This window comes from Crinia signifera, chromosome 8 (genome assembly GCF_055691185.1).
Source record: "Crinia signifera chromosome 8, ASM5569118v1, whole genome shotgun sequence".
Taxonomy (NCBI): Eukaryota; Metazoa; Chordata; class Amphibia; order Anura; family Myobatrachidae; genus Crinia; species Crinia signifera.
In genome coordinates, this window is record NC_139224.1 from 30,308,859 (window position 1) to 30,335,672 (window position 26,814).

A 26,814-nucleotide genomic window follows, 5' to 3' on the forward strand; every position below is an offset into this window, starting at 1 on the left:
AAATGGAGCTATTCAACCGGGTACATTAGCATCTACCATTAGCGGCAATAAACCAAACTGCATCAGCACTTTGAAACTTAAAGTACGGATGTTTATCTTCCGTCAGACAATGTGCAATGTGACCTGTTCCTTTCAGCAAAGTCACCAGCTAGCGAAAAAAAAATGAACTGAGAAAGTGCAAGGAGCCTTCTCCCCACGCTCTCGGGAGCAACGCGCTACCCGCTGTAATTTTAGCCATTAACTGCAATCATTAATATAACAATTCATTGCATTTTAATTATAGACTAAATATATCATTATACATCACTTTTGTGCCATTATGTTAACCTTCACATTAATACAAAGGGGAGTTTTACTGAAGGTATCAAAAAGGAGTTTGCTCCTAACCTGCAGTTTAACACTTATATAGATATGTGTTGATGTGCCATTTGACATCGATGCCCCGTAGTTGGTGGTTGCACATAACTGTCAGTTTCCAGACTACCCGACAGTTCACATGATCAGAGTCACCCGGCATGCACACAGGCAGAGTTGACCAATTACAAGGTGAGCTCAATAGTGATATATTGTGATTGGCTGATGGACATTTGGCCACAACGCTGAAACAAAGCAACAAGATGTATGAGGTTGGATTGAAAAGTAATTACATGGCTAAAAGTTTTTTTGTTTTTTTCATTTGTGAGCACATTTAAACACTTCTTTTTGTACATGATAACTCAGTTTTGCCCGGATGTATCATAGCAGCGCTTATCGCGCCGCTATGATACTTCCTGCTTCGCCTCAATAGCGAGGCGAAGCAGGAAGGGACATCGACAAGATGTATTAACATCTTGTCTGCCGAAGCGGGGGAGCGTTAACTCCCCCCTTCGGCGATGTCCCTTTCTGAAGATAGCGCATCAGTTAATACTGATGCGCTATTTCCTGTCCCCCGGCCGGCAGCACTGGGCATGCGCGGGATCTCGCTGTTCACGCGAGATCCCCAGCGCAGCCCAGACCTAACAGCAGGGACAGCGCTGTCCCTGCTGTTTAGATAGGGCTTCGCCAGCCTGATGCTGGCGAAGCTAAACCTGGCTTCGTGCGGAACAGTCAGCGATGCTGACCGTTCATACATTCGGCCTGCTATCATTTTGATAGCAGTGCCGATATGGACAGGGGCGCATCCCGGCCTCTTCATACATGGGGGAGAAGCGGTATCAGTGCACATAACGTGCGCTGATACCCTTCTCCCCCATATCGACCCTTCATACATCTGCCCCTTTATCCTCTATGTAATACACTATTCACTTTTCAAATATTCACTTTTCACTATTCACATATGTGCGCCAACGCTTGACGAGTCAGAGTAGAAAACTGGTGGTTGTTGTCGAAACCAGGACCAAAAGGCAGCTTAAGGGTCAACACTAACTGACGACAAGGTGAAAGCTGCCATTCAGTCCTGGTGTCGATAACAGGCACCAGTTTTTTTTTCTTCAGCGTGTTTGCCCGTCTCGTCATGCGTTGCCGCACATGCTTGGAAAGGGATGGGGACTACGTTGAGAAGTGAATAGTGTATTATATAGAGGACCAACTAAATTATTATGTACAAAAAAAAAATGTTCAAAATAAAAAGCCATGGAGGCATTACTTTTCAATCCAGCCTCGTACATCTATGGGTCAAGAGCTTTCATTTTGTGTATAATGTGCTCTGGCCAGACAACAGTATCATAGAAATAAGTCCTGCATAAAAACCAACCTGACACTATTAATACAGTATATAGATAGGTTTACAACAACAAAAACAGTGACATTTGTACAATCGGTCACTTGAAACTAAATAGGCCCCTTAAGCCATTGCAAAGGATAAATTGCAGAGAAAGGAAATTAATTTAGCCACTACGTTACGCCCCTCCTGGGTGCCAGTCACTTTGTTCCGTTCCAGTTCCATTTATTGTTCACAAGAAAAACACCCCAACAGCCATTGAGGAGCCAAGACATGTTTTATGGACTGTTTTACCAGAGTAGAGAGTCAGCGTTCCAGGGAGATCAGTAGCAAAAACTTCTTTTGCTACGCTCTGAAAAACAGGAACTCCTCTGCCCAGCAACAATAGCCTACGCCTCGGAATATGCACAATTAGATTACGCTGAAAAAAAATCACAGCTCGTCTGGGAATAATGAAGCTTACTAGAACAAGTTATTTTTCTTCTCCTTTTGTATTTATCAAGGAAGAATTAAAAACCAACATGTATTAAAGATCATATGGACAAAGAATTGTCTAATTTCCAGAGCTATTGGTTTCCTTGCGTCCATGTTTCCCTTTATCAATTGTTTAGGCAGGTTAACGGAGAGATGCAGTAGCATTGGCTGACGGAAATTGCTCAAGATTATTTGCTCAAATTTCATAAGCAAGTTGTAATTAGCGAAAATAAAGGCAGGCTAATATGTTCGCTGGCTGCTTGCTCATTTAGGTTGCTAGTTTGTGCGGCAAGAATGCAGATGGAAGGGCAGTGAGAATTGTTCTGCTAACCGAGAAGCAGAGCACTTTCTTAAGGGAGGTCTCCATCTTGAACTATAATGGGTGAATAAAAAAAAAAAAGAGTTTGGTGTGAGAGAAAGTGAAGAGGGATAAAATACAAACCAATCAGTTGCTGTCATGTTACAGGGTGTGTTTGAAAAATGACAGGAGCCGCTCTCCAAGGCTTTGGACATCGTACTTCATAGATGCGCTCCTAAATGTCCTCCATGGCTTACAGAATGCCATAGGAAGAAACTTTAATTATCCGTACAGTGAGGCTTTTAACTCAATTAGATTGCGTCACCTTAGTGAAAAAGAGTACAGGTTGAGTATCCTTCATCCGAATATCTGAAAACCGCAGGTTTTTAGAATATTTCGGGGGTTTTCTTTCTAACGCCCCCCTTCCCCGGCGGGCCTGGGATTCTGTCAGGTAGACCCTTTCAGATAGAAGCCATACTTTGGTTGATGGTCAAAAACCCAGGTTGAGGTTTATGTCTGCAAGGGGTATAAAGCCTAAATGAAAGGTCTAAAACAATCGCTATTCTGACACATGGTTATATCCTTAAATTTCCATTGTCTGTTGCAGATTATAGGGAAAAAGTACTAAAAATTTTAAAACCGTTTTTAATAGAAAAGGTTGAGTACTTTGTTTTGTTCTTTTGGAACCAAAATTGATTTTCAATGGCACTAAAGTTACAAATCTTGCAGCAATTTAATCAGTTAGCATAGCTTTAAAGGGTTAACCGAATGTTCTAACTTTTAATCAGAGACTGCATTTCCTTTCAACAAAGGCACACACTGAGCGGGTGTGGTATACGGGCCAGACAGTTGGGATTTTGACGGTCAGTATACAGACATCGGAATCCCGACCGCCGGAAAGGGGACACAGAGCAAGGAATCACCTTACAGGCTCGGTGGGTCGCCAGAGGTTCTATACTCCTTCTATGGGGATCTTGGACCCCCACAAGGGCGAAAAGCCCGTCAGTCGGATTCTGTTGTCGGTGTACTGACGGTCAGAATCCCGACTGTCAGGATGTCATTGGGCACCCCCACTGAACATCATGAAACAAACTATTAATAATATTTGGTATACATCGAGATGGCGTGCTCTGTTATAAAGTACTGTATATTATATTGTACTTTGGGAAGCTCAGGAACTTTGTAAATCTATACAAATGTAGAACAATTACCAAACCTAAATCATGCACACACCGCTCCAGAAGAATCTACAGAAAAGTATGAAAGACCATTTATGTTGTCAGCGCTACTAAGTCAGCCAATCATTTCCTTCTAGGCATAGTGACCGGGGTCATGTAATTCACACCGAAGGCTACCCGTATCGTACCCGGTAACAAACAACGAGTAGCGACCAGGGTCGAAGCCCAAGCAGACTCTTTCACAATGTGCCAAGACCCCATATTTCCCAGCTTAACCCCAGCGATACCCAGGAGTTTTCTGCTCAGTGTGACTACAGATATGAAACAGCCCACTGTGGAGACTTCTGTCAGCGTCATCACCACCATGCCTGCATTGCAGCACACACGTTCACACTATTTATAGCATTACACAGCCCGTTCAGCAACGTAAAAATAATTTGTGTGTGATATGTTCCACTAAAGGACTTTATATGTGGGAAAAGGCAAACACGCCGCTATCAGTGGAGCAGAAATAGTCTGACTGTTAATGATAATTGCAAAACAGATGTTCTTGTGAAAGCATATTTCTGAACAAGTGACCAGAGCATATAAGCAAACAGAGGGTCACCCTTGTAACCTCAAAATAGAGAGGTGGGGAGAAGGTAGGAACAGGAGATAAGATGGAGTGAAACGACATGTAAGCAATCTACCTTGTTCTGTGGGTAAAGTGACCCAAAAACTTTATACACAATTGGTAAATGTAACGAATACGGTCACTACGTGATCACAGCCGCGAAGAGTCACTATGAGCTCACCCCTTCGCCCTCATACAGCTCACCCAATTACCTGTAGATGTGTGTGCTCGGATAGGAGATACCAAGATCTATCCACAAAACAGAACTGAAAGGAATTCAGCATCCGTCCCATTATGTTCCCAACTGGAAACTGCATATTCAGGGGTAGATTTATTAAGCTCGGTGAAGTGATAAAGTGTCTGGTTTTTATCACCGGTCAATCAGCTCCTACCTGTCATGTTTCAAACCAAGCCTGTAACTTCACAGGTAGGAGCTGATTGGCCGGTGATAAAAAAAACAGACAGTTTATCACTTCACCGAGCTTAATAAAATCTACCCCTCAGTTAGCTCTTTTATACCAAACAGCATCCTAGGTAAATAACCTGCTCAGTACCCCTGCCAGCAGATGTGGGAGCGCGCATCAGCGCTCACTGCTCATCGCTGCCCCGTACACACTCGGGGGGGGGGGGGGGGGGTTTATAAGCTGGAAGCAGCTCAGATGACTAAACTGAGCTGCTTTCACCTCAAAGTCCCCCAGTATGTACGGTCCTTAAGTTTCAATTGTGTGACCGATCTGTGACTCAACGGGGAGAAGTCGCAGCAGTGTATAGGGGAATTTAAGGCATACCAGGCAGTATTAGAACATCTATAGATGCTTAAAGTGGTTGTCTCCATCCTCGTAAATTCATATATACACCTGTACACCCAGGGAAGGGCTTTGTCCAGCATTAGCATTTAGTATAGTAGCTATGAATACGGCAAAATGCAGTCACAGCCGTGTGCAATCCAATATGACAGTATTAGCTGCGAAACCATGGTGCAATGCAGGGGTATTCCACATGCGACCCTCCAGCTGCCACAGAATTACTTATCCCAGCATGTCCTGCCCTGGTATACCCCAATGGAGGCAGGGCATGCTGGGATGTGTCATTCCACAGCAGCTGGAGTACAGCCCTTGTGTAATGTAGGGTGCCATCAGTGCTGGAGGGTTGGAGGATGACACGGTTATAGATGCGCACAAAAGCTTAGAGGGATGGATTCACACGTAGCTCAGAGTTGCGCACCACTTTGATGGGTGATGGATTTGGGGGCTCGCTTGCATCAGTTTCAAGGGAAAGAAGTGCGCTCCAGGCATATTAGCTGAATTAAAAGATCTCTGATGATCAAAGTTCCTTTGAAATTCTTCTTAATATAAAAACCATCGCTATGGAATAAATCTTCATCAGAAACATTTCCTCCTCGTTTCAGGGAATAAATAGAAAAGAGGGGGGTGTAAACTTTGTCCTGATCAAGGCAGGGAGGGGGCACGGGGCAAAGTAACAACCCTTCAAATGCTGAATCTATGGGTGTAGGAACATGGGTCCCGATTTTGGTTTATACGCAGATCTGAAGGGTTACATACAAATCAGATGATGGCGAAACGGCACATACACGAGTTACGTGTGTGATCGCTCACAGCAGTTCCTCATCAGATGCAACATGATTGGCAGAGTGAGGGCAATAACTGGCGCCATTCTACAAAAAAGGGCATAGCATCCCAACTTAGTAGGCATCTACTGTATATTGCAGAGACAATTCCATGCAGCTGCGCTATACCAACTATAGCGGAACCAGGCCTTTGGTTGTTATAGAGCAGCGATGGGGAACCCTTTGGCCCTCCAGCTGTTGCTGAACTACACAGCCCAGCATGCACTGCTACAATTTTGCTATTTAGCCATGCTAAAACTGTAACAAAGTATTCTGGAATGTGTACTTCAACAACAGCTGGAGGGCCGGAGGTTCCCCATCCTGGTTATAGAGGATAGTCAACCATCAGTGTTTCTTGTAGAAACATCCTTATACCTTTAATATCCGATTTCGGGCAATATTCAATACGGGATTCCAACTGTCTGAACATCCCGACAGTCAGTATCCGAGGCCTTCTTAGTTTCTCTTGACTGCAACTTGACTGCCAAAATTCAATGTTCCGGCTGTTGAGTGTCGGGAAAGTACTAGGATTGGCTAAACCAGTGGCTTATTGGCGAAAAGTGTCCGTGAATTTGACAATCCACAGCCGTTTCCAACAAAGCAGATCAAACTTGTTTAAAATTCAAATCGGTTTTGTTGGAAACTACCGCCGGCAGAAATAGCATCTGGGATTGTATAAACCCCCTTAGTTTCTTCTGTGCCCCAATGATTCCCTCCTCACTTCATGACACTAGAACGTGGCTTGCTCATACCGGTTTCATATACAAATCCCTAAATACAGACCAGTGCCTCTAGCAGAATGTGAGCGACTACCCGTATTCCCTCTCCGAACCCCTGACCAGGACGTGGCAAGGACATGGCTAAAACTCAAGGGAGAGAGTTAATCTAAGTAATGGACAATTGGCTATTGATCTTGTTTCCCGAACGTTTCACAAGTGGCAAAATGTTTTCATAAAGCAGAGTGTCCACTGTGACACAGACAAATTCAGCCGCCGGTGATTTACAGCTCTCTTCCTCCTCCTGACCTACACAATGCAACAATTCTACATTTGGAGCAGACTCTGCCCATTAATTTTATGACTCTTTCATTACCCCAGCGTGTGCTGCCTATACCGCCAGCCTTCTGTACGTCCTCTCACCCACTGACACGGAATACTACGCTGACACAGCTGCATACTGCATGACATTAGACATCTGCTCATCTTTACATAAAATAATTCAAAAAGTACACAAATTCACAGGCGCTGCCTCGCTGACAGATCGGGGCTGCGCTCGGCACACTATTTTATTCTCCCACCACGCCCTAGTGGATGGTAGGGCATGAAATACCGCCTGTCGGCACATGTCGGCTCAAAAAACAGTGAAAAACCCATGTCGACCTTATGACCAGTCGACCTTCCTCATGTCGACCTTTATGCAAATTCGACCTTAAGTCATGTCGACCATGGCCCATGTCGACCTTAAGTCAGGTCGACCTTCCTGCCAGTCGACCTAGTGGGGTCGACCTAATGACTGTAGACCTAAGTTCATTCTAATAGATGACCGCTTCCCATCATGCCATACTATCCACTAGGAAGCATGGCAAGCGACATGAGCCATGTCACCCTTCAGTGGTCGACCACATGACCCCTACTCTCAGCAGGATCCATTATGAACTCACAGTGTGTTTGCTTAGAATACATTCACATTCCTGCAAAAGAACACACACAAACAAAAACTGTACCTTTGATCAAGTAACTTTTGAATGATTTCTTTAACCTTTTCCAGTCCCAAAAATTTTTTTGCAATTCAAACTGGTTTAAATTCATTGTATTTTTTTTTTTTTTTAATAAAAAAAATGGGCTACGTTGAATGTTGAACGATGTTAATGTTCTTATTTTAAAGTGGCTCGCCATTGGATCTGCTACTAGCGCTAGGGCTGTTGAGCCTGACTAGATGTTGGGTTAATAAATTGAAAAAGGCACAAAACTGGATCACACTATTCTATTTGTTAACTAAAGAGTGTTTATTGTCAAAATGTAAAGCAACAAAAGACGAGTCAAGGCTCCGGCGCATTCTGCGGTAATCAGGAATGTGCTTGCGACTCGCACAGTATGCGATAAAACAGTCTATAAAGATTCCCGGACTCTGGGGAACATTTGTCGTGTCTTATATACCCACTCACAGCCTCTGACAATGTTCCTGATTAGTGACATCTACGTGATCAGGTGCACAATCCAACAACACCAGCACATTCTATAAATCTATGCTATATAATCATTCTCTTCTCAGCAAAGCCTAGAGCAAACATGGTTTTACTGATCAGAGTCCTCCCAACCTGGCTCCCTTTCCAATTGTTTTTATTCTTACATTCCCGGCTTGTTGACCCCATATATATTATTGCAATACTATTTGTTATAAATGCATGTAGGAAGTCTTATGTAAACGGAGTACATTGACATACACATATAAAGGATTTCTTCAGTATCATTTGAACACTGTGTACTCTGGAAAGCATTCAGAAATTCAATGCATGCTGCCATATTTTTGCAAAAAAGTCTATTACTACAATACTACTTCCCAGTCTCTTTAAACGTGCATGGGTCGACATACATTTGGATGACCAGAGTGAGTATTTGGTCATATAGGACCCATGGAATGCCAGAAGCATTATATATAACTGTATATATACCATCACATACATAAAGTGTTTCTCATCTGCACCACCCTAGTCATCTATCCAGATCATTCTGCAATATGTAACTGCAAATGATATAAACATGTGCCATTACTACATGATCGATAGGAGACACATTCCTACAGATGTACGGAGGGGGGACGTGTACGACTATTGATCGCGTAGGAGATGCGTGCGTGTATTAAGCGGCAGTGCAATTTCCTGCAAGGGAAACAAATGATGTGTGTAATGTCAGACTTCAGGTGACTGGTAGAGCTTAAGAAATGTGTGTATCAAGAACTGGTGATTAACAGCACACCGAATATAATCACCTACATTAGAAACACGTCCCACTCCGGAGGGGTCACAAGGTTTCCCTAAAGATTCTGTCGCTATCATTGCCAATGGATAGATTTCGGATTTGGTATATTCTCAACCGGAAAAAAAAGGGTAGGGTGGGTAGTGGTGGAAGGGGAGACCTCATTGAGTCTAAAAGGTCTTTGTGGTGTTCTGTTCTGCATGTGAACGGTCCGGTAACATCCAGCCCTGCCTCAATTCCCTCCTTGTGACCTTTTCACATACAGAGCTGCCCAACCTTATACACCATCCCTCATCTCCTAATATACTTTGCTGCTGGTCAGTAGCGCACGCAGGGGGGGTTTCTGAGTACCCAGAAACCCCCCCACGAGTCTAAGGGCACTAGGCTGAAAGCTGAGGGTCCCCTCTTTCCATAGGTACAAGAATTTTAAAAATCGGCCCTTGGGAACCGGAGATATCTGACTTCAAAACAGTGGACCCCATCCAAGCCTATTAATTGCTCTTCCCAGTCAGATATTTCAGGTTCTGTCTGACTTAGGGTTTTCCTGAGGGTATATTCCAAAATCTGGGACTCTCCTCCTTTGATGAACACTAGGAGCGTGTCTCTACTGTTCCCAGAACCAGAGATATCAGCCTTCCAGCAGCTGGTTACAGCTCCAGCTCCACACACCTGGTATGTAGTTTTATATACTCGTTGGCGGATTGCTCTGCCTCCTGAACTCTGATCCCCTAGTACCCAATACCATTTGGTAGGTGGGATTCTCTAGTTTTTAATTCTATTAAAATCTAAATAATAGTGCTTTGCGCTGCCCCTCTGGAAACCCCCTTCTGAAAATCCTGCGTTTGCCCCTGCTGGTGGTTCACCCTACATCTTCCACTCTAAGTCCCAGCCTGTGGCTTCCAGATGCCTCCATTCTCCTGCTTACATCATGGCATAACTTAATGGCTAGTGTGTACCCAGCTTTGCTTTCTGATGTTTTGCAGATGTGGTTACTTTTGCAGGAGAACTAAGCAATAGGCAGTACTAAGCAATAGGCAGTACTAAGCAATAGGCAGTACTAAGCAATAGGCAGTACTAAGCAATAGGCAGTACTGCCGCATTCTTAATGCAATCTCTCACTTCTATAAATTGTATACAAGCTATTATAGATCTTATAGCAATCTGTAACTATAGGCGAGAGCAGTCACTTTTTTTCTCGCGAATTATGACCAACATGTCATTACTGAGCAGGACCACCGATGGCCCTCAAAGATTCATTTCTTTACAGTTTGGATTCTACTACAGTAACGGCAAGTTTCATGGTGAATATTAGCCCAAATGTGATGAATGGCCTCTTCCAGTTCCTAATTGATCGGCAGTAGTAGATACCTTCAGACCAATGCTTTCCCAACGTCCTCTCCATATCCTCACCCTACAATCTGCATGGTGTAATTCCCAACAAAATTTGACAGGCCGCATGAATTATTTCCCATCATTTACGGTCCAATTCCTGAGCACACAAGATGTGTGCTAGCTTAGGACTTACAGTGAAATGGGGTCCCTTGGCGATGGGCTGCAAGCTTAAATGCATTGATCAATTCATGAACTAAAACCACATTATTTATTTGATTATTTGTATATTAAGGGGATTTAGTTTATTATGGTGAGTGTTGAGCCTCCCGTATTTGTATTTACTAGATTGTGTGGTCACAGGCCACTGCACCCCAACCTGGGAATGGCGCGTGCTGTTTATAGGAATACCCCGATTTATAGGAATGGCAAGTGCAGCGGTATCCTGTATTGATAGAGATAGATACTGTAGATAGATTAATAATGTTCATTGCTAGTCTTGAAAATCTCAAGAACGAACACAGACAACATTAGTCACCGATATCATTACAGATACAAATGTTAGCAGAACTGTAATCAGATGTTCCCGAGCTATATTGTTACATAGTAACCGTCACACATACGGTTATAAGTGCTGTCAATCAAGGCGCAGAACAATCCTGAAATGGCTTCTCATTGTCTTGTAATGATTCTTTATCCATTTACAGCTGGGTGAGCACAGAGCCGTATTCTTTTACAGCAATCAAGGCGTTCTACGCTTACGAGGCCCCTTAAGTACAGAATCTGGGCTAAATAGGCACATAATGAGATATATTGTGTAACTCTTCCTACCGGCGCTCACAGAGCTATCCAGCGGCAATCTACATACAAAACAAAAAAGGGAGAAGCAAGGAGGACGGTACCCTGCCGCATGCAGCGCCGGGCAAACAAAATGTAACCGTGAGACTGCATCCTCCGCGCGCGACAAGGTAATTTCATCTGGAGAGATAATGTCACAGGGAGAGATTAATCACCATCAAAACATCCCAGGAACACACTTTAGCCTCCAGCTACGGGGTGATTTCACACTTGGCGAGCGAACCACTGGCGGAAACCATCACTTGCTGTAAATACAGTATTGAAATGTTCTCCTTGCTGATTAAAATGAAGATAGTCTCTTTTCTGTTAGACAATTTATTTTCGCTTACTGCAGCTCAAATATCCATTCTGGCAGCAATGCCAACCTTCGCAGCGCCTGTTGGTACTGTGCACGCTCGCTGCAGACTGTACACAGCGCCCACGGAAAAGTACTGCGGCGGGGAAATGATTCATCAACTAGGTGCCTATGCTGCATCTAGAGATATACCGACAGCTCTGCGGAATGCCAGCTTGTAACCAGGGGCAGTGATTTAGCAATCGACCCACATATAGAAAATGGCCGCCACTTACCCACATTGCAAACCAGCATTTATAAACTGGGAACATCATATTTTACAACGACTCGTTAGATCAAAAAAAAAATTTTAAGCACTCTAGTTTTTGAAAAGTTTCTGGAAGCCCTGATGGAACTCTTATTGAAAGGTTAATGTTAGTTCCCTAACACGGTGTGGAACCGGATGTAAAGCAGTGATAGGTGCTCATGGTTAAGGGGAGTGGCCAGCCACCACAGAGGGGGCGGAGAGTGGCCAACCTGACCGATAACTATTGCTGCATTTCAAAAAAGGATAATCAGAACGTATGGTACGGATGTGTCCTCCTACATATTACCTTCATAAAACCATACAGCACAAGATGCCTGGTGCAAGCGAGACACCGGCTCCCTTACAACTCCGGTTGCACGTGGCATCTTTTAATGTTCGAAAATGCATCTTAGTCTCATCAAATGAATCAGCAGAGTCTCCTGGTGCTATGTGAAACTTACATATTGTGTGTGACTGAGTTGGGATATGGTACACAACAGAACTTGTGCACAGATTCAGAGACTCCGTTGCACGCAGATATACACAAGTGTCTTTGTCCTTTCCTACATCAACCTTTTGTTTATGACATGTTACAAGTCAACCTTTTTTCCATGTCAACTGCCAACCCTATGAAGCACACTGTTAGAAACCTCCATGTGTACCCATTGGGGAACATTATGCACCATCGCTTATTAACATTTATGTATATAGCACCAGCACATTTAAATGCACTTTACAATTGTGAACGCAGGAATAAAATGAGATTGCGTAACAGACCAAAAAGGTAGGAGGGCCCTGCTCGCAAGCTTACATAGACTACAGATACTTCTATACGGTGCGGGTGATTCAGGTTGGCTCAGACGCATAAATTCAGTGCTTACCGAGCGCTTAACCACTGCCCGCCGGGTGAGCAAACACCCGCCCCCCTGGCGCTGAGCAAATACCCACAGTAAATAGGAGACCCAGCTGGCTTACATACTGAATTAAAATCTGTTTTACCAGACAAACCGTCCATTTATTGGCTGGGGCCAAATTAGCTTCCTATTCCCCTGCATTTTCATCTTTATTCCTAGTTTACAGCATGTTCAAATGAGTACACTTAGCCGTAGAGTAGTTGCTTAATAACTGGGAGAGTGCTGGAGACCATACACTGTTTTCATGAAACCTGCAAATAACTATATTACACAGTAATCTATGCCCAGCGCACCACAAACGTCAATTGCTTTGATATACTGTTCCAGACACCAAATTAAAAATAATTTCCTTCTCGCCTCTAAACCAGAGAAATACTGCGCTGGTAACAGCAGTAGAGCTAAAATTACCGAAGTCTATCTTTTAACTTTAATGAATTCTAATGGGATCTTCCATGATTAGATCGACAGACGCAATAACATAATTGTACAAACACTGGACAGATGTCCAACAGTAACAAGCAGCCAGAGAGCGGATAAAGCACTGCAGAACTGACATACATAGTTTCGCACTGGATGCAGGAGCTATTATACACATTGTGGCGAATCAGCTATAAATGTAGTTCCCCCCCCCCTGTTGTATATCCCCCTGAGCCTGCGATTTGGAATGAATGGACACTCGTAACCCTAGTACACATCTGGATTCCTAATTAAATTCATGGCACATTTGCTTTTAAGTGGCAGGGCTACGGAGCCAACACACAAGCGGAAAAGGACAAGGAGAAGTATCCAATAAAAAAGGGCCGGTAAGTGTAAAACGGTACTTGACTTTAGGAGAGAGGGACTCACAAAAAGGTAAATGTAAAAGTATCAGGTTCACATCTAAAAAGGTTTTAAATAAAAGGATGTGCTTGGGGTAATATTAGTTTGTACATGTTCCAGGCTTCGGGGCTGTAGGTAGGGACTGTACGTCTTCTTATGCTGAATACCACTTTTGACAGGTGGTGTAATTTTGAAGGGGGAGAGTGGAGTAATACAGAATGCACCATAATAGTTTTAAAATGCTAATTCGCACTGCCTGTAGAATTCTCCTCCTTCCTTCCTCCCACCTCCAATATCTTGCCAGGGCTGCTCCTTACCACTGGAACTCTCTCCCTTTCAGACTTCACATAGTTTCAAGCAGGCTCTTTAGACTTTAACACACTGCTTCATTCTATCTCTTCCCTGTATGCGCCCTTCAGATTGTACACTCTCACGGGCAGGGCCCGCCGACCTGAAGAAGTGCCTTTCCTTTCCTCACTTGTATCTTCCTTTTTTAACAACACCTTACTTTTAGTTTTGGCCGCTCGCTTATCTTTTGGGCTTAATGACTGCTGTTGCAGAAAGGCAATAGGTGGTACTCGTAATTAAGCCGTATGTCTGATCTATAAGCATGTTATACATTGCGATACCTCCAGATCCTCCCATATTATCGCTGCTTACGGCCCACTTTAACCTCTGCATGCCAAAAACTAAAAAGGGATATGGTCACTAGCATGAAGGTCGACAGGGATATTAGGACAACACATGCATGGGGTTTTTCACTTTTCTTTGAGCCTACAAAGGCTGTATTTCCTGTTCTACCATCCACTAGGGCAGGAATGTCCAAACTATGGCCCTCCAGCTGGTGTGATACTAGAAGTCCCATCATGCCTTGCCACAGTTTTGCTATTAGGGAATGCTAAAACTATGGCAAGGCATGCTGGGATGTGTAGTTTCACAACAGCTGGAGGGCCATAGTTTGGACATGCTGGCTCTAGGCCATGGTGGGAGAATAAAATAGTGTGCCGAGCATAGCACATTTTTAGTGCCCATGTCCAAGTCGATATTCGGGTAAAAAAAAAGGGTGAAAAACCCCATGTCGACCTAATGCTAGTGGCGACCTCCAGTCATGTCGACATATCGGTCTATCCTTTGAGCCATACCCAAACTAAAGCAAACAGATAAAGCAGAGGAACCTGTGAAATCAATTCAGATTAGTGATCAGAGGGGAACTACAGGCAAAGCTGCTTTTTAAAAATTCATGAGGATACAACTTAATTGAAACGTTATTTATTCAATAATGTATAATAAAGAGGAACCTGTCTGGTCTGAACACACAATGAAATGCGTTAATCCATATATAAAATGGTGATCCTATACGCTCTTCATTAAAAGACCTGTCTTGACAAAGCTTTAGAGAAACATAAAAGAACTCTGGTCCTGTTTTCACGATGGGTGGCTGCCACTTAGTGATGTGGACCACGTGGGTATGGTCTCACCTCGACTGGGAATCTTCTGCCGTTGATGCTGTGCTCGGAGCCTGCTGATGCGTTGCTCTGACCCCAGTGGAACTCCACTTTCTCTGCCTTAAATCTGCCCGGGAGCCCGGCACCGGCGATGTAATAATCATCCTTCAGCAGGATGGCAACTGCACGGAGAAGGGAGAGAGATGGGAGAGAGTGAGCAGTGTGGAAGCGAACAGAACACAACCGTTTCAGCCAATTCTGACCACCACAAGCAGGACACGGATGATCACCACACACATTATTGGATCGCCAGTGGAGTTCGATACTGTGGGGTTAATTTACTAAGATGGGAGGAGTTCTATTGAAGATGGGAAGTTGCTACAGGCAACCAAGCAGCTTCTAAATAAATATGAAATAGACTGATTGGTTCAGCAGAACTCCCATCTCAGTAAATAATCCCTCATGTAGAACTTCTTTGCATTTATCATGTTTAACCATTTGAGTACCAATGTTGCCAGTGTTGCCCCTACAACTGGTATTTTTTGGCACAATATTTAAATAAACTTCAATGAATTGACTACAGATCATTTGCTGCAATACTAAAGTGATTCGTATTCCTCGACTACGACCCTGGCATTTTTAGTGGATATTTTGCACATCTCCCACAGCAACAGTGGCACTCAAAGGGTTAAAGGCTCAAAACAGAAAAGTGACCACGCCCAAACTAGGTGTACCCAATATGTGGGCCCAATATGAACCCCCAAGTAGACTGCAGAATAAGTAGTGCAATTGCCCCCTCTCATGCCTTTGTCAAACATTTTTCAGGCTTATGATGCACCAGGTTCTAACGCCAATGACACCTAGACCATGTACAGGTCTGTTACGAGTGTCCAAACCGGTCCTCGAGATCTACCAACGGTCCATGTTTTTTAAATCACCTAGCTTGTGCACAGCTGTAGTCATTACTGTCACATGACCCAGAATCCCTAGCTGGTGCACAGCGGTCGTCGTTACTGTTACATGACCCAAATCCCCTAGCTGGTGCACAGCGGTCGTCATTACTGTCACATGACCCAGATCACCTAGTTGATGCACAGCTGTAGTCATGACTAACTGTCACATGACCCAGATCACCTAGCTGGTGCACAGCTGTAGTCATGACTAACTGTCACATTTCCCAGATCACCTAGCTGGTGCACAGCTGTTGTCATTACTAACTTCACATGACCCAGATCACCTAGCTGGTGCACAGCTGTAGTAATTACTAACTGTCACATTTTCAAACCTTCTGCATTCATTCCTACTATAGATCCACAGGTGGGCTGTGACACATGAAATGCTGGTAGATCTTGGACAGGTTTGGCCACCCCCGGTCTAGTCTGTCAGAGCAGGGTTAGAGGGGCCAAACCTGGGGCTTCTAAGAAAATGGGCAATTCGCAGCGGGTTCATAAACTGATGTGAGGGTTAAACCCTGAGGACGCCATGAGTTATTTTGCAGTCCCTGTCATAAGTTTGAGGTGTGTGTGTGGGGGGGGGTGATATTATTAGAGGTACGTCGCTGTATATTTGCATTGCCTGATAAGTATTGGATATCGCAGAACACTACAAAGCGTCAGCACCTTCAACGTGACTTATGAAGAGCTTCACCAGATGCGATTATATCAGTAAAATTCCAACATCTTATTGTAGGGCTTTAAAAAAAATAAAATAAATATCAATGAATTTGAGCAAGGACACTGCAGGCACAAGGCAACGTATCCTGATCAATGACTACAAGAGGACAAAAGCCAGACGTATGTATCCCCAGATGAACGCCCTCATTATTGATCAAATCAATACTATTTTGATATTGTGCTTTAATCCAAACTCTGGAATTGAGGCGCGTATCAGGCGATCACAAGAACAAACAAAGCGCCAGTCTGCAACCTCTCTGCATAAGGTTAAATAACATTTCAGGTTTATTGAAGACTCTACGGTTGGATCAATACAAACGTTTCACCTGCACACAGCAAAGGAGATCCTGACAGACTACACGGTCCGAACAACCATTAGACAAACTAATCCCACAACAAATTGATTTGTAAGAGAGCCGAGTGCCTCCTACGTTCTCATCCTGCAGCCCTGCACACATTAGGACACACCAGCTGTTGTTGCTGATTGCACGCTGCCATATTTCTCCAAAAGCTTCATTTTATATCACAAATGATTGGCCAATGAACACTGCTTAGAAGGGCAAATCTGCAATGAAAACACAGCAACCAGATATATTTTGATTATGCCGAACTTACAATGGGCAGATACACGTGATCATTGGTCTGCTAGACAGTAGTGCAGGTTTGCAATATTTGGGCAATGTTGTTTGGTAACCCACAGTGAAGGTCAAAAGCATTTATGCCTGGTACACACCAGGATGATCCTGCTCGTGAACGGGTCGTCACAGGAACGTACGACCCGCTCACAAGCTGACGGAGCCACCGACCGGCACAGATCTCAATCCGATCGCAACCCGCACCCACTACAATGGTCGTTTCGGAGATCCTACCTGCAGCAGGTAGGATCTCCGAAAAGCAAAATATACAGAGAAGCAGCGCTAAAGTTACAATGAACACAATTGGGGTGAGTAAATGAAAAAAGTTTATAAATCAATTAAAATATCACAATTACATATATAATGTATACATTGAAATAAAAAACATTATTAAAGTATTAAAATGGATCTCACTCTGTGGTTGGATCAAGAAAGGCACCTGGGACACTGCCCGGATCGTGTCTGTCCAATTTGTAGGTGCACTTTTTGGTCAATAGTCTGCCAAATGGGAATGGATGAAAAGTTGATGGGATGCCGGTTCACTGGTCCTCACTATAATACGGAGAGTTGATTGATGCCGCTGGAGGGGTCAGTGAGGGGGGTTCCGGATATGTCCCTAAATCCTGGGCCCTTCAAAGAGGTTTTTATAAAAGGTGGGGCACTCTGTACCCATACGATGGGAAAGCTCCTTTGTGTGACTTAGATGGATGGGAGTCACGGTAGTTTTTAGCACACACGAATGGAAGGAGAGTTGTTAATTCTCCTAATGTGACCCTATTGTGGGGATCCTGGACCTCAAAACAGGTGGCTATGGTGTTGTTGGCTCACCTGGAGGTGTGGATGGCTGTTCACCCCGGTCACTCTGGTGGGTGGAGAAGGTGGTGGGGACCAGTGGCGTAACTACCGTGAGTGCAGGGGATGCAGCTGCTACGGGGCCCGGCGGCTGGGGGGGCCCGGGCCCCATAGACAGCAAGCAAGCACTCCCCTGCACCATCCATGACCGCCAATATATTAGCAGTGCCAGAGCCGCCCGTCCGCTATTAGAGCCCCGCTGTGCACTGCAGTGTGCTGGGCTGTCCGGGGGAGAAGCCAGGCTGGGGAGGACGCCGCCATAGGCGAATCTAGGGGGTGCCCGGCATAGAGCGCTGTCTGTGGCTGCATCCAGTCTCTACCTTTTAGTCAAATCAGCAGCAGCAACCTGGTGACCGTGCCCTGCTCCGTCGCTATTATCATTTCTCCCTAGTCTGGACGGCCACGAGCCAATAGGAGCTTGCGGTCTGGCAGCCAATCAGGTGCGGCTGCCGGATCACAAGCTCCTATTGGCTTGCTGCTGCCCTGTGACGCCGGGACCCCCGGGATCGCAGCCGTGAAGTCTGACTGCCGAGACTCTGCGCACGGGAGCGGCCTGCATCTGGGGTTTCCTGCCTGGGCTTCCGCTCCCGCACATTCGCCCTCCACCGCTGCCGGGCTGCTCTGTGGCTCTCTGCAGAACTCGCGACAGGCGGTATCCAGCCAGTGCCTCCATCCAGCCTCTGCACGTCGCTCCCTTCTGCCACAGGTGCTGGTCCCTGCTCCCGCTGCTGCCCTCCTGTGACTTGGTGAGTGGGCTCCTTGCCTGTCAGCCCTGCAATATCCTCAGCGTGTCTGAAAATAGCGACGGACCAGGCTGCTGCTGCTTTGACTATACAGCCGGGCAGCTGTTATCACATTATCTCATATAATTGGATAGACTTGTGTGTATGCGTTTGCAATGTTTCTGAAACTTATAATTATAAATTTTAGTCTTATTATGCCCCTATTAAGCCACACCCCCTGAAATTAGGCCACCCCGCCTTTTTTTTTTGTTGCACAAAACTATAGTATATATTCTGAGACCATCCATTAGCATATTTCTAGATTCGCCTATGGACGCCGCCGATGTGCCCTTTGACCCGCGAGATGTAGCGTCATCATCTCGCGGGTCTGCAGCAGCTGCAGCAGCAGCTGCTGCTGGTAATAGCTCCGGGCCCGGCTGCTTGTCCTGCTTGTGAGGGAGAGAGAGACTCGCGAGATGACGTAATCATCTCGCGAGTCTCTCTCCCCCTCACAAGCAGGACAAGTGGCCAGGGGTGTGCTGGGCTGGCCGAGGGAGAAGCCAGGCAGGGGGGACGCCGCCGACTGACACCGGTAAAGACCGTGGGGGGGGGGGGGGGGCCCATTCAAAATTTTGCTATGGGGCCCACAAAGTCCTAGTTACGCCTCTGGTGGGGACCCAATGGTCAATTCTGTTTGAGATGGAACACAGTCTCTACAGGTGGCTAGGATGGCAGGGCTCACCTGGAGTTCTGTATCTATGAAGGGTTCCAGTGGTAGGTGAAGGTGGTAATCCCAAACGGCAGATTGAGAGGTTCATAAAGGGATCCAATGACACAGATGTGAGGGGCTACACTTCTCGATCACAAGAACAAACAAAGCGCCAGTCTGCAACCTCTCTGCATAAGGTTAAATAACATTTCAGGTTTATTGAAGACTCTACGGTTGGATCAATACAAACGTTTCACCTGCACACAGCAAAGGAGATCCTGACAGACTACACGGTCCGAACAACCATTAGACAAACTAATCCCACAACAAATTGATTTGTAAGAGAGCCGAGTGCCTCCTACGTTCTCATCCTGCAGCCCTGCACACATTAGGACACACCAGCTGTTGTTGCTGATTGCACGCTGCCATATTTCTCCAAAAGCTTCATTTTATATCACAAATGATTGGCCAATGAACACTGCTTAGAAGGGCAAATCTGCAATGAAAACACAGCAACCAGATATATTTTGATTATGCCGAATTTACAATGGGCAGATACACGTGATCATTGGTCTGCTAGACAGTAGTGCAGGTTTGCAATATTTGGGCAATGTTGTTTGGTAACCCACAGTGAAGGTCAAAAGCATTTATGCCTGGTACACACCAGGATGATCCTGCTCGTGAACGGGTCGTCACAGGAACGTACGACCCGCTCACAAGCTGACGGAGCCACCGACCGGCACAGATCTCAATCCGATCGCAACCCGCACCCACTACAATGGTCGTTTCGGAGATCCTACCTGCAGCAGGTAGGATCTCCGAAAAGACCTAACGACCCAAGGGGCCGCGCATCGGATCAGGATCGCATCAAAAGGACAGTGAAATGGCCCAAAACACGGCCGATTTACATACAATCAGTCGAGATTGTATCTAAATTGGCTCGTTTTGGGCCATATCGTCCTGGTGTGTACCCCACATTACACTGCTATGCTTTGCTACTAACTAGGCCCATACATCTCGGATGTACTGCCCTCAATTCCCCATTCGGCAATGGATCTGGAAATCCGGGAATTCAAACCTGGCTGAAATCCCAGATTTGAGGAATCAGATGAAAAAAAAAAAATCATTGGAAAGTCTGGGATTTTTTTTACATTTTCTCAGATGGATTGCCGATCGGCGGATTGGGAGTTGTGGTGCCAATGTATGGGTCGTGTAATGTTTTACTTTGGTTGGCAATAGAAAATCATAGTAAATTAAGTTTTACAGTTTGCATCAGAATAAGGCCCTTATTCTAATCGGCACGGTACGGCCCGCGTGCGGCCGTACCGCCGATGTTTTTGGTCTGCACATGCGCAGAGGTCATTCTGCGCATGTGCAGCCCCCTTCGCCGCAGACGTCTTTCGTCCGCCGCAAAGGGGGCGTATAGGGGCGTGAGAGGCATCATGCCCTCATTTCCCTATGTGTACGCCCCGCGTTTCATGGGCGTTCCCATGCAAACGCGGGGCGTATGCATGGTAATGAGGGCATGACGCCCTCATTACCATGACATGGGGGCGGAAAGCTGACGTCGCCGGATGTCAGCTTTCAGCCCCCATACAAGCTACCACACGGACGATTGTCCGTGTGGTCTCAGCTTGCGGGAGCTGCCGCGGCGTGCGGCCCTGCCTTCGATGGTCGACGACCATCGAATGCAGGGGGCAGCTCCCACCATGGTGGAGGCGTAGCCTCCACCATTTTAATGCGGATCGCCAGCCGTCCGTGTACGGACGGCCGTGGCGATCCGTCTGGTGGGCGGCCCTTGGTTTGTGCGGTCGGAGCCCCGTGTGCGGCTCTGACCGCACCAACCAGAATAAGGGCCTAAGTGAGGGATTTAAAATAAAGGATGGAGAAAAACTTAAGTGTGTCATCGGGAAAGAGGGTGGAGCATAACATTTTGTCAGTTATGATTCTGCTCATCCATTTACCACTTTCCCATGATAGGCCTGTGTACGTGCAGAGGGAAACCAATGCTATCTTGAGATGATGTTTGCTATGTATGAAGTGGCTTTTTGTGGGCGAGATATTGTAGGTACAGTTAGAAATGTAGGAAGCCGACCAGGAAAAACCATGTGCCGTACAGGAGGAAAGCAGGATGTGGTCGGAGAGCGACCTCTGGGTTCATTGGCATGGAGCTCCCATGATACCGCTCTTCAAAGTATTGTAATAATATATACTGTATATGTCGTGTGCGACCATACATTGCAATAATTCTAGAGACACCAGACAACACGAATAGCATGATGGCGTGCACAACAGCTGTACTATAAGGATAATACAATTCGGCATCACCCAGTTACCACCTGTCTGACCCACAACGGAACAGGTGAAATGAATTGTGCGTAGTGAATGTGAATGCCTCCTCCTCAGAGGCGGCTGCTGGCTATGTTGTGTCTCTAACAAATTCAAATGCAAAATGGGGATTTAATTGCATCCCATAAATACTTGATCAGCTGTAAGTGATTAATTGTATCCTTAGAGGTCATTTTACTTGTTTTAAGATAAATAATTAAAAAGGACCTCGGGAGAGATTTTCAGTTTGCAATGTTCTTCTAAAGTCCTCCATGATTTCATTTCCTTGATAAATGTATAAGGTGTATTCATCCAAATAGCTATGAGCAATGCCAGCCTACAACCAAGTTATTATTTATCAAATGGAACCCACAAGACAATGGGCACCACCTAGTTATGTAGGCAATAAATCAAAGGTCTAAATAACTACAATGCACAGCAGGTACAGGGCAGGGAAACTTGCTGCAGGTGGAGGCAGCACAGACAGCGCAAAGTGATACTGCCGCCATCATATGGGCTAGCACCCAATGTCAGGATGAGACAAAAAAAAGACAGGGCACACTGGTGGTAAGGAGACTGCAAGGGGAGAAACGCAATGCGGCGCACTTGACCGGCAATAACTGCAAAACACACCAGGCGTTGTCATTTATACAAGTGCTACTACAAATTGTGAGCTAGAACCTGCTGAGCGACATTTGCTGAACTATGTGAATACGCTGCATAGTGTATCATCATCAAGCGGAGACCGGGAAAGTACACCCAATAATATCAGGGATGAACAGAAACGGGGGCAGGGGACCCCTTATCACAACCAAGCACACCTGTAGACCGTACAGTCCATATAGGACAACCTGGCAGAGATGGGGAAGTACACCCGGTATATAAGGACAGGGCAGAGATGGGGACAGTACACCCTGTATATAAGGACAGGGCAGAGATACAGACAGTGCACCCGGTATATAAGGACAGGGCAGAGATGGGGACAGTACACCCGGTATATAAGGACACGGCAGAGATGGGGACAGTACACCCGGTATATAAGGACAGGGCAGAGGTACAGACAGTGCACCCAGTATATAAGGACAGGGCAGAGATGGGGACAGTACACCCGGTATACAAGGACAGGGCAGTGATACAGACAGTACACCCGGTATATAAGGACAGGGCAGAGATGGGGACAGTGCACCTGGTATATATGGACAGGGCAGTGATACAGACAGTACACCCGGTATATAAGGACAGGGCAGAGATACAGACAGTACACCCAGTATATAAGGACAGGGCAGAGATACAGACAGTACACCCGGTATATAAGGACAGAGCAGAGATACAGACAGTACACCCGGTATATAAGGACAGAGCAGAGATACAGACAGTACACCCGGTATATAAGGACAGGGCAGAGATGGGGACAGTGCACCCGGTATATAAGGACAGGGCAGAGATACAGACAGTACACCCAGTATATAAGGACAGGGCAGAGATACAGATAGTACACCCGGTATATAAGGACAGAGCAGAGATACAGACAGTACACCCGGTATATAAGGACAGAGCAGAGATACAGACAGTACACCCGGTATATAAGGACAGGGCAGAGATGGGGACAGTGCACCCGGTATATAAGGACAGGGCAGAGGTACAGACAGTACACCCGGTATATAAGCACCGTACATCCTGCGTATGATGAGCGGAGATGTGTAGAGTTCGGCCTTGGAACATTTCCATGTCTGGGTGTCACGCCAAGAAGCCTGAGGTGCAGGCAGAGATTTTGGTGACTGTGTAGTAATTTATAGATGGTATGGCTTGCGTCCAGGTCAATTCATTTACTTGTATATTAAATAATTGTAGTATTTCATAACTTGCAGACAGGAATTCTACGATATAAGTGGCATATTAAACTGAATTATAGTTTGCATGAGCGAAGAATACAATGTGAGAAAAGAGATGGAGAGTTCAGCCTTGGTCGGAGAGAAAGGTAATGTATTTATGTTTATTTACACTTAAGCCTACTCTATATTAGTTCTATCTGGGATAATATAATTTACACTCTGTTTTCCAGCAGAAAGAAAGAATTATACACCAGAAACAAAGTGTCTCTCCCCTGTACACCGTCATAGCAGCCAACCTATCAATCTGCTACAGTGCCATGCAGCATGGATAGTAAGGCAGAAGAGCATCCTTGACATCGCTGGCTCTAGGTGCAGGCTGCAGCCTGTGAATAATGACCGGGAGTAGTCATGTCCTGGGTTACCAACTGCTGTAGCTAGCACTGACTGTTTCTTCTCCAACCCTCCATCTACTGTACTCCTTGTTTCTCTCTCAACTGCTGACTCCTTAATTCTCTGAGGGGTATATTCAATTGATGTCAAAACTGCTGTCTTGCCAAAAAGACAGCAGTTTTCGACATGAATAGATCGGAAGGGGTTCCCGATCTACTCAATGCTTGCTGGGTTTTTTTCCAGCAGATCGAACTGCTCCGACCTGCCGAAAACCAGGTGGCTTGATGGAATAATCGCTAATCTACGGAATCTCAATCCAACATGAATAGAGGTCGGATTGAGTCAGGGAGGACAGCGTTGGGTGAGCATCAACAGTTTACACGGCTGTCAGCCGCCTCTCATACCCTCCCACCACATACCCGTACCCTCCCTCCGCCTCATGCTGCATACCTGTACCCTCCTACCGCCTCCCGTACGCACCTGCAGCACCGGGTGTCAGCAGCTCACCCGGCTCCCGCTGCCTTCTGGGCAATGGTGCCACCTCCCACCGCTGCGCTTACCTGGTACCCACAACTGACGGGTGAGCATCAATCAGCGCCCAAATAAGACATCCGAATTTGGTGGCTGCATTGAATACTGGATGCCGGATCTATTCCGTCAAAAGAATTTTGGAATGGATCCGGCATCATTTGAATATATACCTCTGGCCACCATGAGAAAGAACCCCAACCAAGGTGGGTAACATTTTGCAGCACTGGTGGCAGACTGGTATACGGAAGGGATTTGGATGAAAAAAGCCAGCTCCACTGCTCACTCCTAGCCAACCGGTGGCTCTTCAGCATAGTCTACCATCAAACAGCTGCTAAAGCATACTGGAACTTGTAGTTTCAAACAACTGGAGAGCCACAGGTTGGCTAGGCCGGTTTTGGATGGACAGCTATAAGCATTGTATCATAGATATGCCAAACTAGTCTGTATATGACCAATGCTGGTATTTGCAGCCTCTCACACTGTGCAAGTTACCAACAGACTACTTTGGGAAGCAAAAGCGCTACTTTTATCATAGACCGTGTCGCCCCTAACATACGAACCAGGGGCAGAATGGAAACATACATGGAAGGGTTTGTAAATTTCCCGTTAGGCATTTATTCATATATATTATAGTTCAATGGTGACATGAGCCCTATATTCCCCAATTATCTGACTGGTGACTGTCCTGAAGATTCCGTTAGTTGGATTATTTTGGCAGAAGTTTTCTAACCAAGAGATACAAAAGGATCTCCACAGTAGTATAACTCCGTGATCCTATAAGCTCAGTTAATTTTTCAGCCATCAAAAATGAGCTAATATCGCGACGTTAGCCCGATGGGGAATAAATAAAGCTATACTATTAAAGCCCATTTTTGTGCCAATAAATTCCCACTTCTTCGGCGATAACGTCTTGGTTCCGGGATAAGTCACTGGACCCATGCATTATTGCAGCTCTGAAGAGCAGCTCATCTGGGATTAGGCTTTGGGTGGCAAATTTATAAATCCTCGATGAATGCTGACATTTATTTCTTTAAATACACGGGTTTGTTTTTTTGCGGTTTAAAGTCAACAGCAAAATCTAACTTTATAAAGGAAAGCGGTGCATGAGTGACATCTACAACCAGAAGTAAAATATCGTAATAAAAACAGATACTTAAATAATAGCAATTTTTATTCCATAATGCCTCTTTAGTGTTTCCTATTCATGGTGTTGCTGGGAAAATGGTGTCCAAAGATGAAAGTGTTCACATAATACTCTTGTGAGACAATAACATTCTCATAACAGCCATACAGATTAAGGACCTTATTCAGGTGCCATCACTCCCCTGCGCGTCCGCACAGGGGAGCTTTGGTTTGCACATGCCCATATACCTGTATGCGCAAGTGCAGCCGCTCGGTGGGAGGGGGCACGGCAAATTGCTTTTTCAACGTCCTGATCGCACCTAGCAATGCGGGAAATCGAGAACGCTGGGCGTTCCCAAACGAAATTCGCCCCCCCCCCCCAACGTGTGTGCGGGGGGTGGGCAGCAGACGTCAGCTTCCCGTACAGGACGCCCATAGATCTAAAGGCCCATACACACTGGGCGACTGAGCAGAAAGTCGCTCAAAACGGCATGTTCAGCTCAAAGCCGCCCCAGCGGTGAGCGCTGCTGCATGCTCCTGCAACATCGCCGGGAAAGCCATTCATCTGCTGGTATTACGGCTGCGGTATGCAAAGTTGTCCTCCCCCTTTGTCGGCCTTGGGCAGGGGGAAAGCCGCTCAGTGTGTATGCACTAAGCGGCTTTCCCCCCCAGCGACGAACGTGATCATCGCTGTCCATACACGCTGGGCATAGTCGCCCAGTGTGTATGGACTTTAAGACAGAAGTGTCTTAGAGCTGTAGAGATCATTCGATGCGTGCGGGGGAGAAATCATTTGATTGCCCAAGGATGCAAATGTATGTTTAGCATGCGTGTGGGAATATTCAGAGTGCAAGGAGGGGGGTGGCATTCCTGCAGGCAGCATTTAAAGACATGCACAGCTGTGAATTTCACAGCTTTGCATGTCAACCAGAATAAGGTCCTATATTCAGATAATAGGTAGGAGGGTGGTGGAATGTTACCTGTTTTGCCTGTATTTTTCATCCACGTTTTGTTAGAAGACTCATTGTCGAATCCAATGAGTTTGAGCTCCAGATACTCCTCTTTAATGTTGGCAGTGTAATCAACGATGTCTATCGGGGACTGGTGTACACCCCCACAATCCATGCTGGTGACAACCCAATTCTCAGGTCCATATACACCTGTTGTAAAAAAAAAAAAAAAAAGGAAGTTAAAACACACCGTGCCCAGT

At 45.7% G+C, this 26,814-nt stretch overlaps 1 protein-coding gene across 3 annotated transcripts in view; it reads right to left on the minus strand.

Moving 5' to 3' along the window:
- Positions 1–26,814, minus strand: part of PTPRG (protein tyrosine phosphatase receptor type G) — a 407,379-nt gene that overhangs the window by 194,613 nt on the left and 185,952 nt on the right. For all 3 annotated transcript variants that reach the window (XM_083156071.1, XM_083156070.1, XM_083156072.1), the window contains exons 3-4: positions 26,585–26,764; positions 14,844–14,992 (exon numbers count right to left, since the gene is read on the minus strand). In XM_083156071.1, the coding sequence (XP_083012197.1) occupies positions 14,844–14,992; positions 26,585–26,764 (329 nt within the window). The remainder of the gene's footprint in view (positions 1–14,843; positions 14,993–26,584; positions 26,765–26,814) is intronic.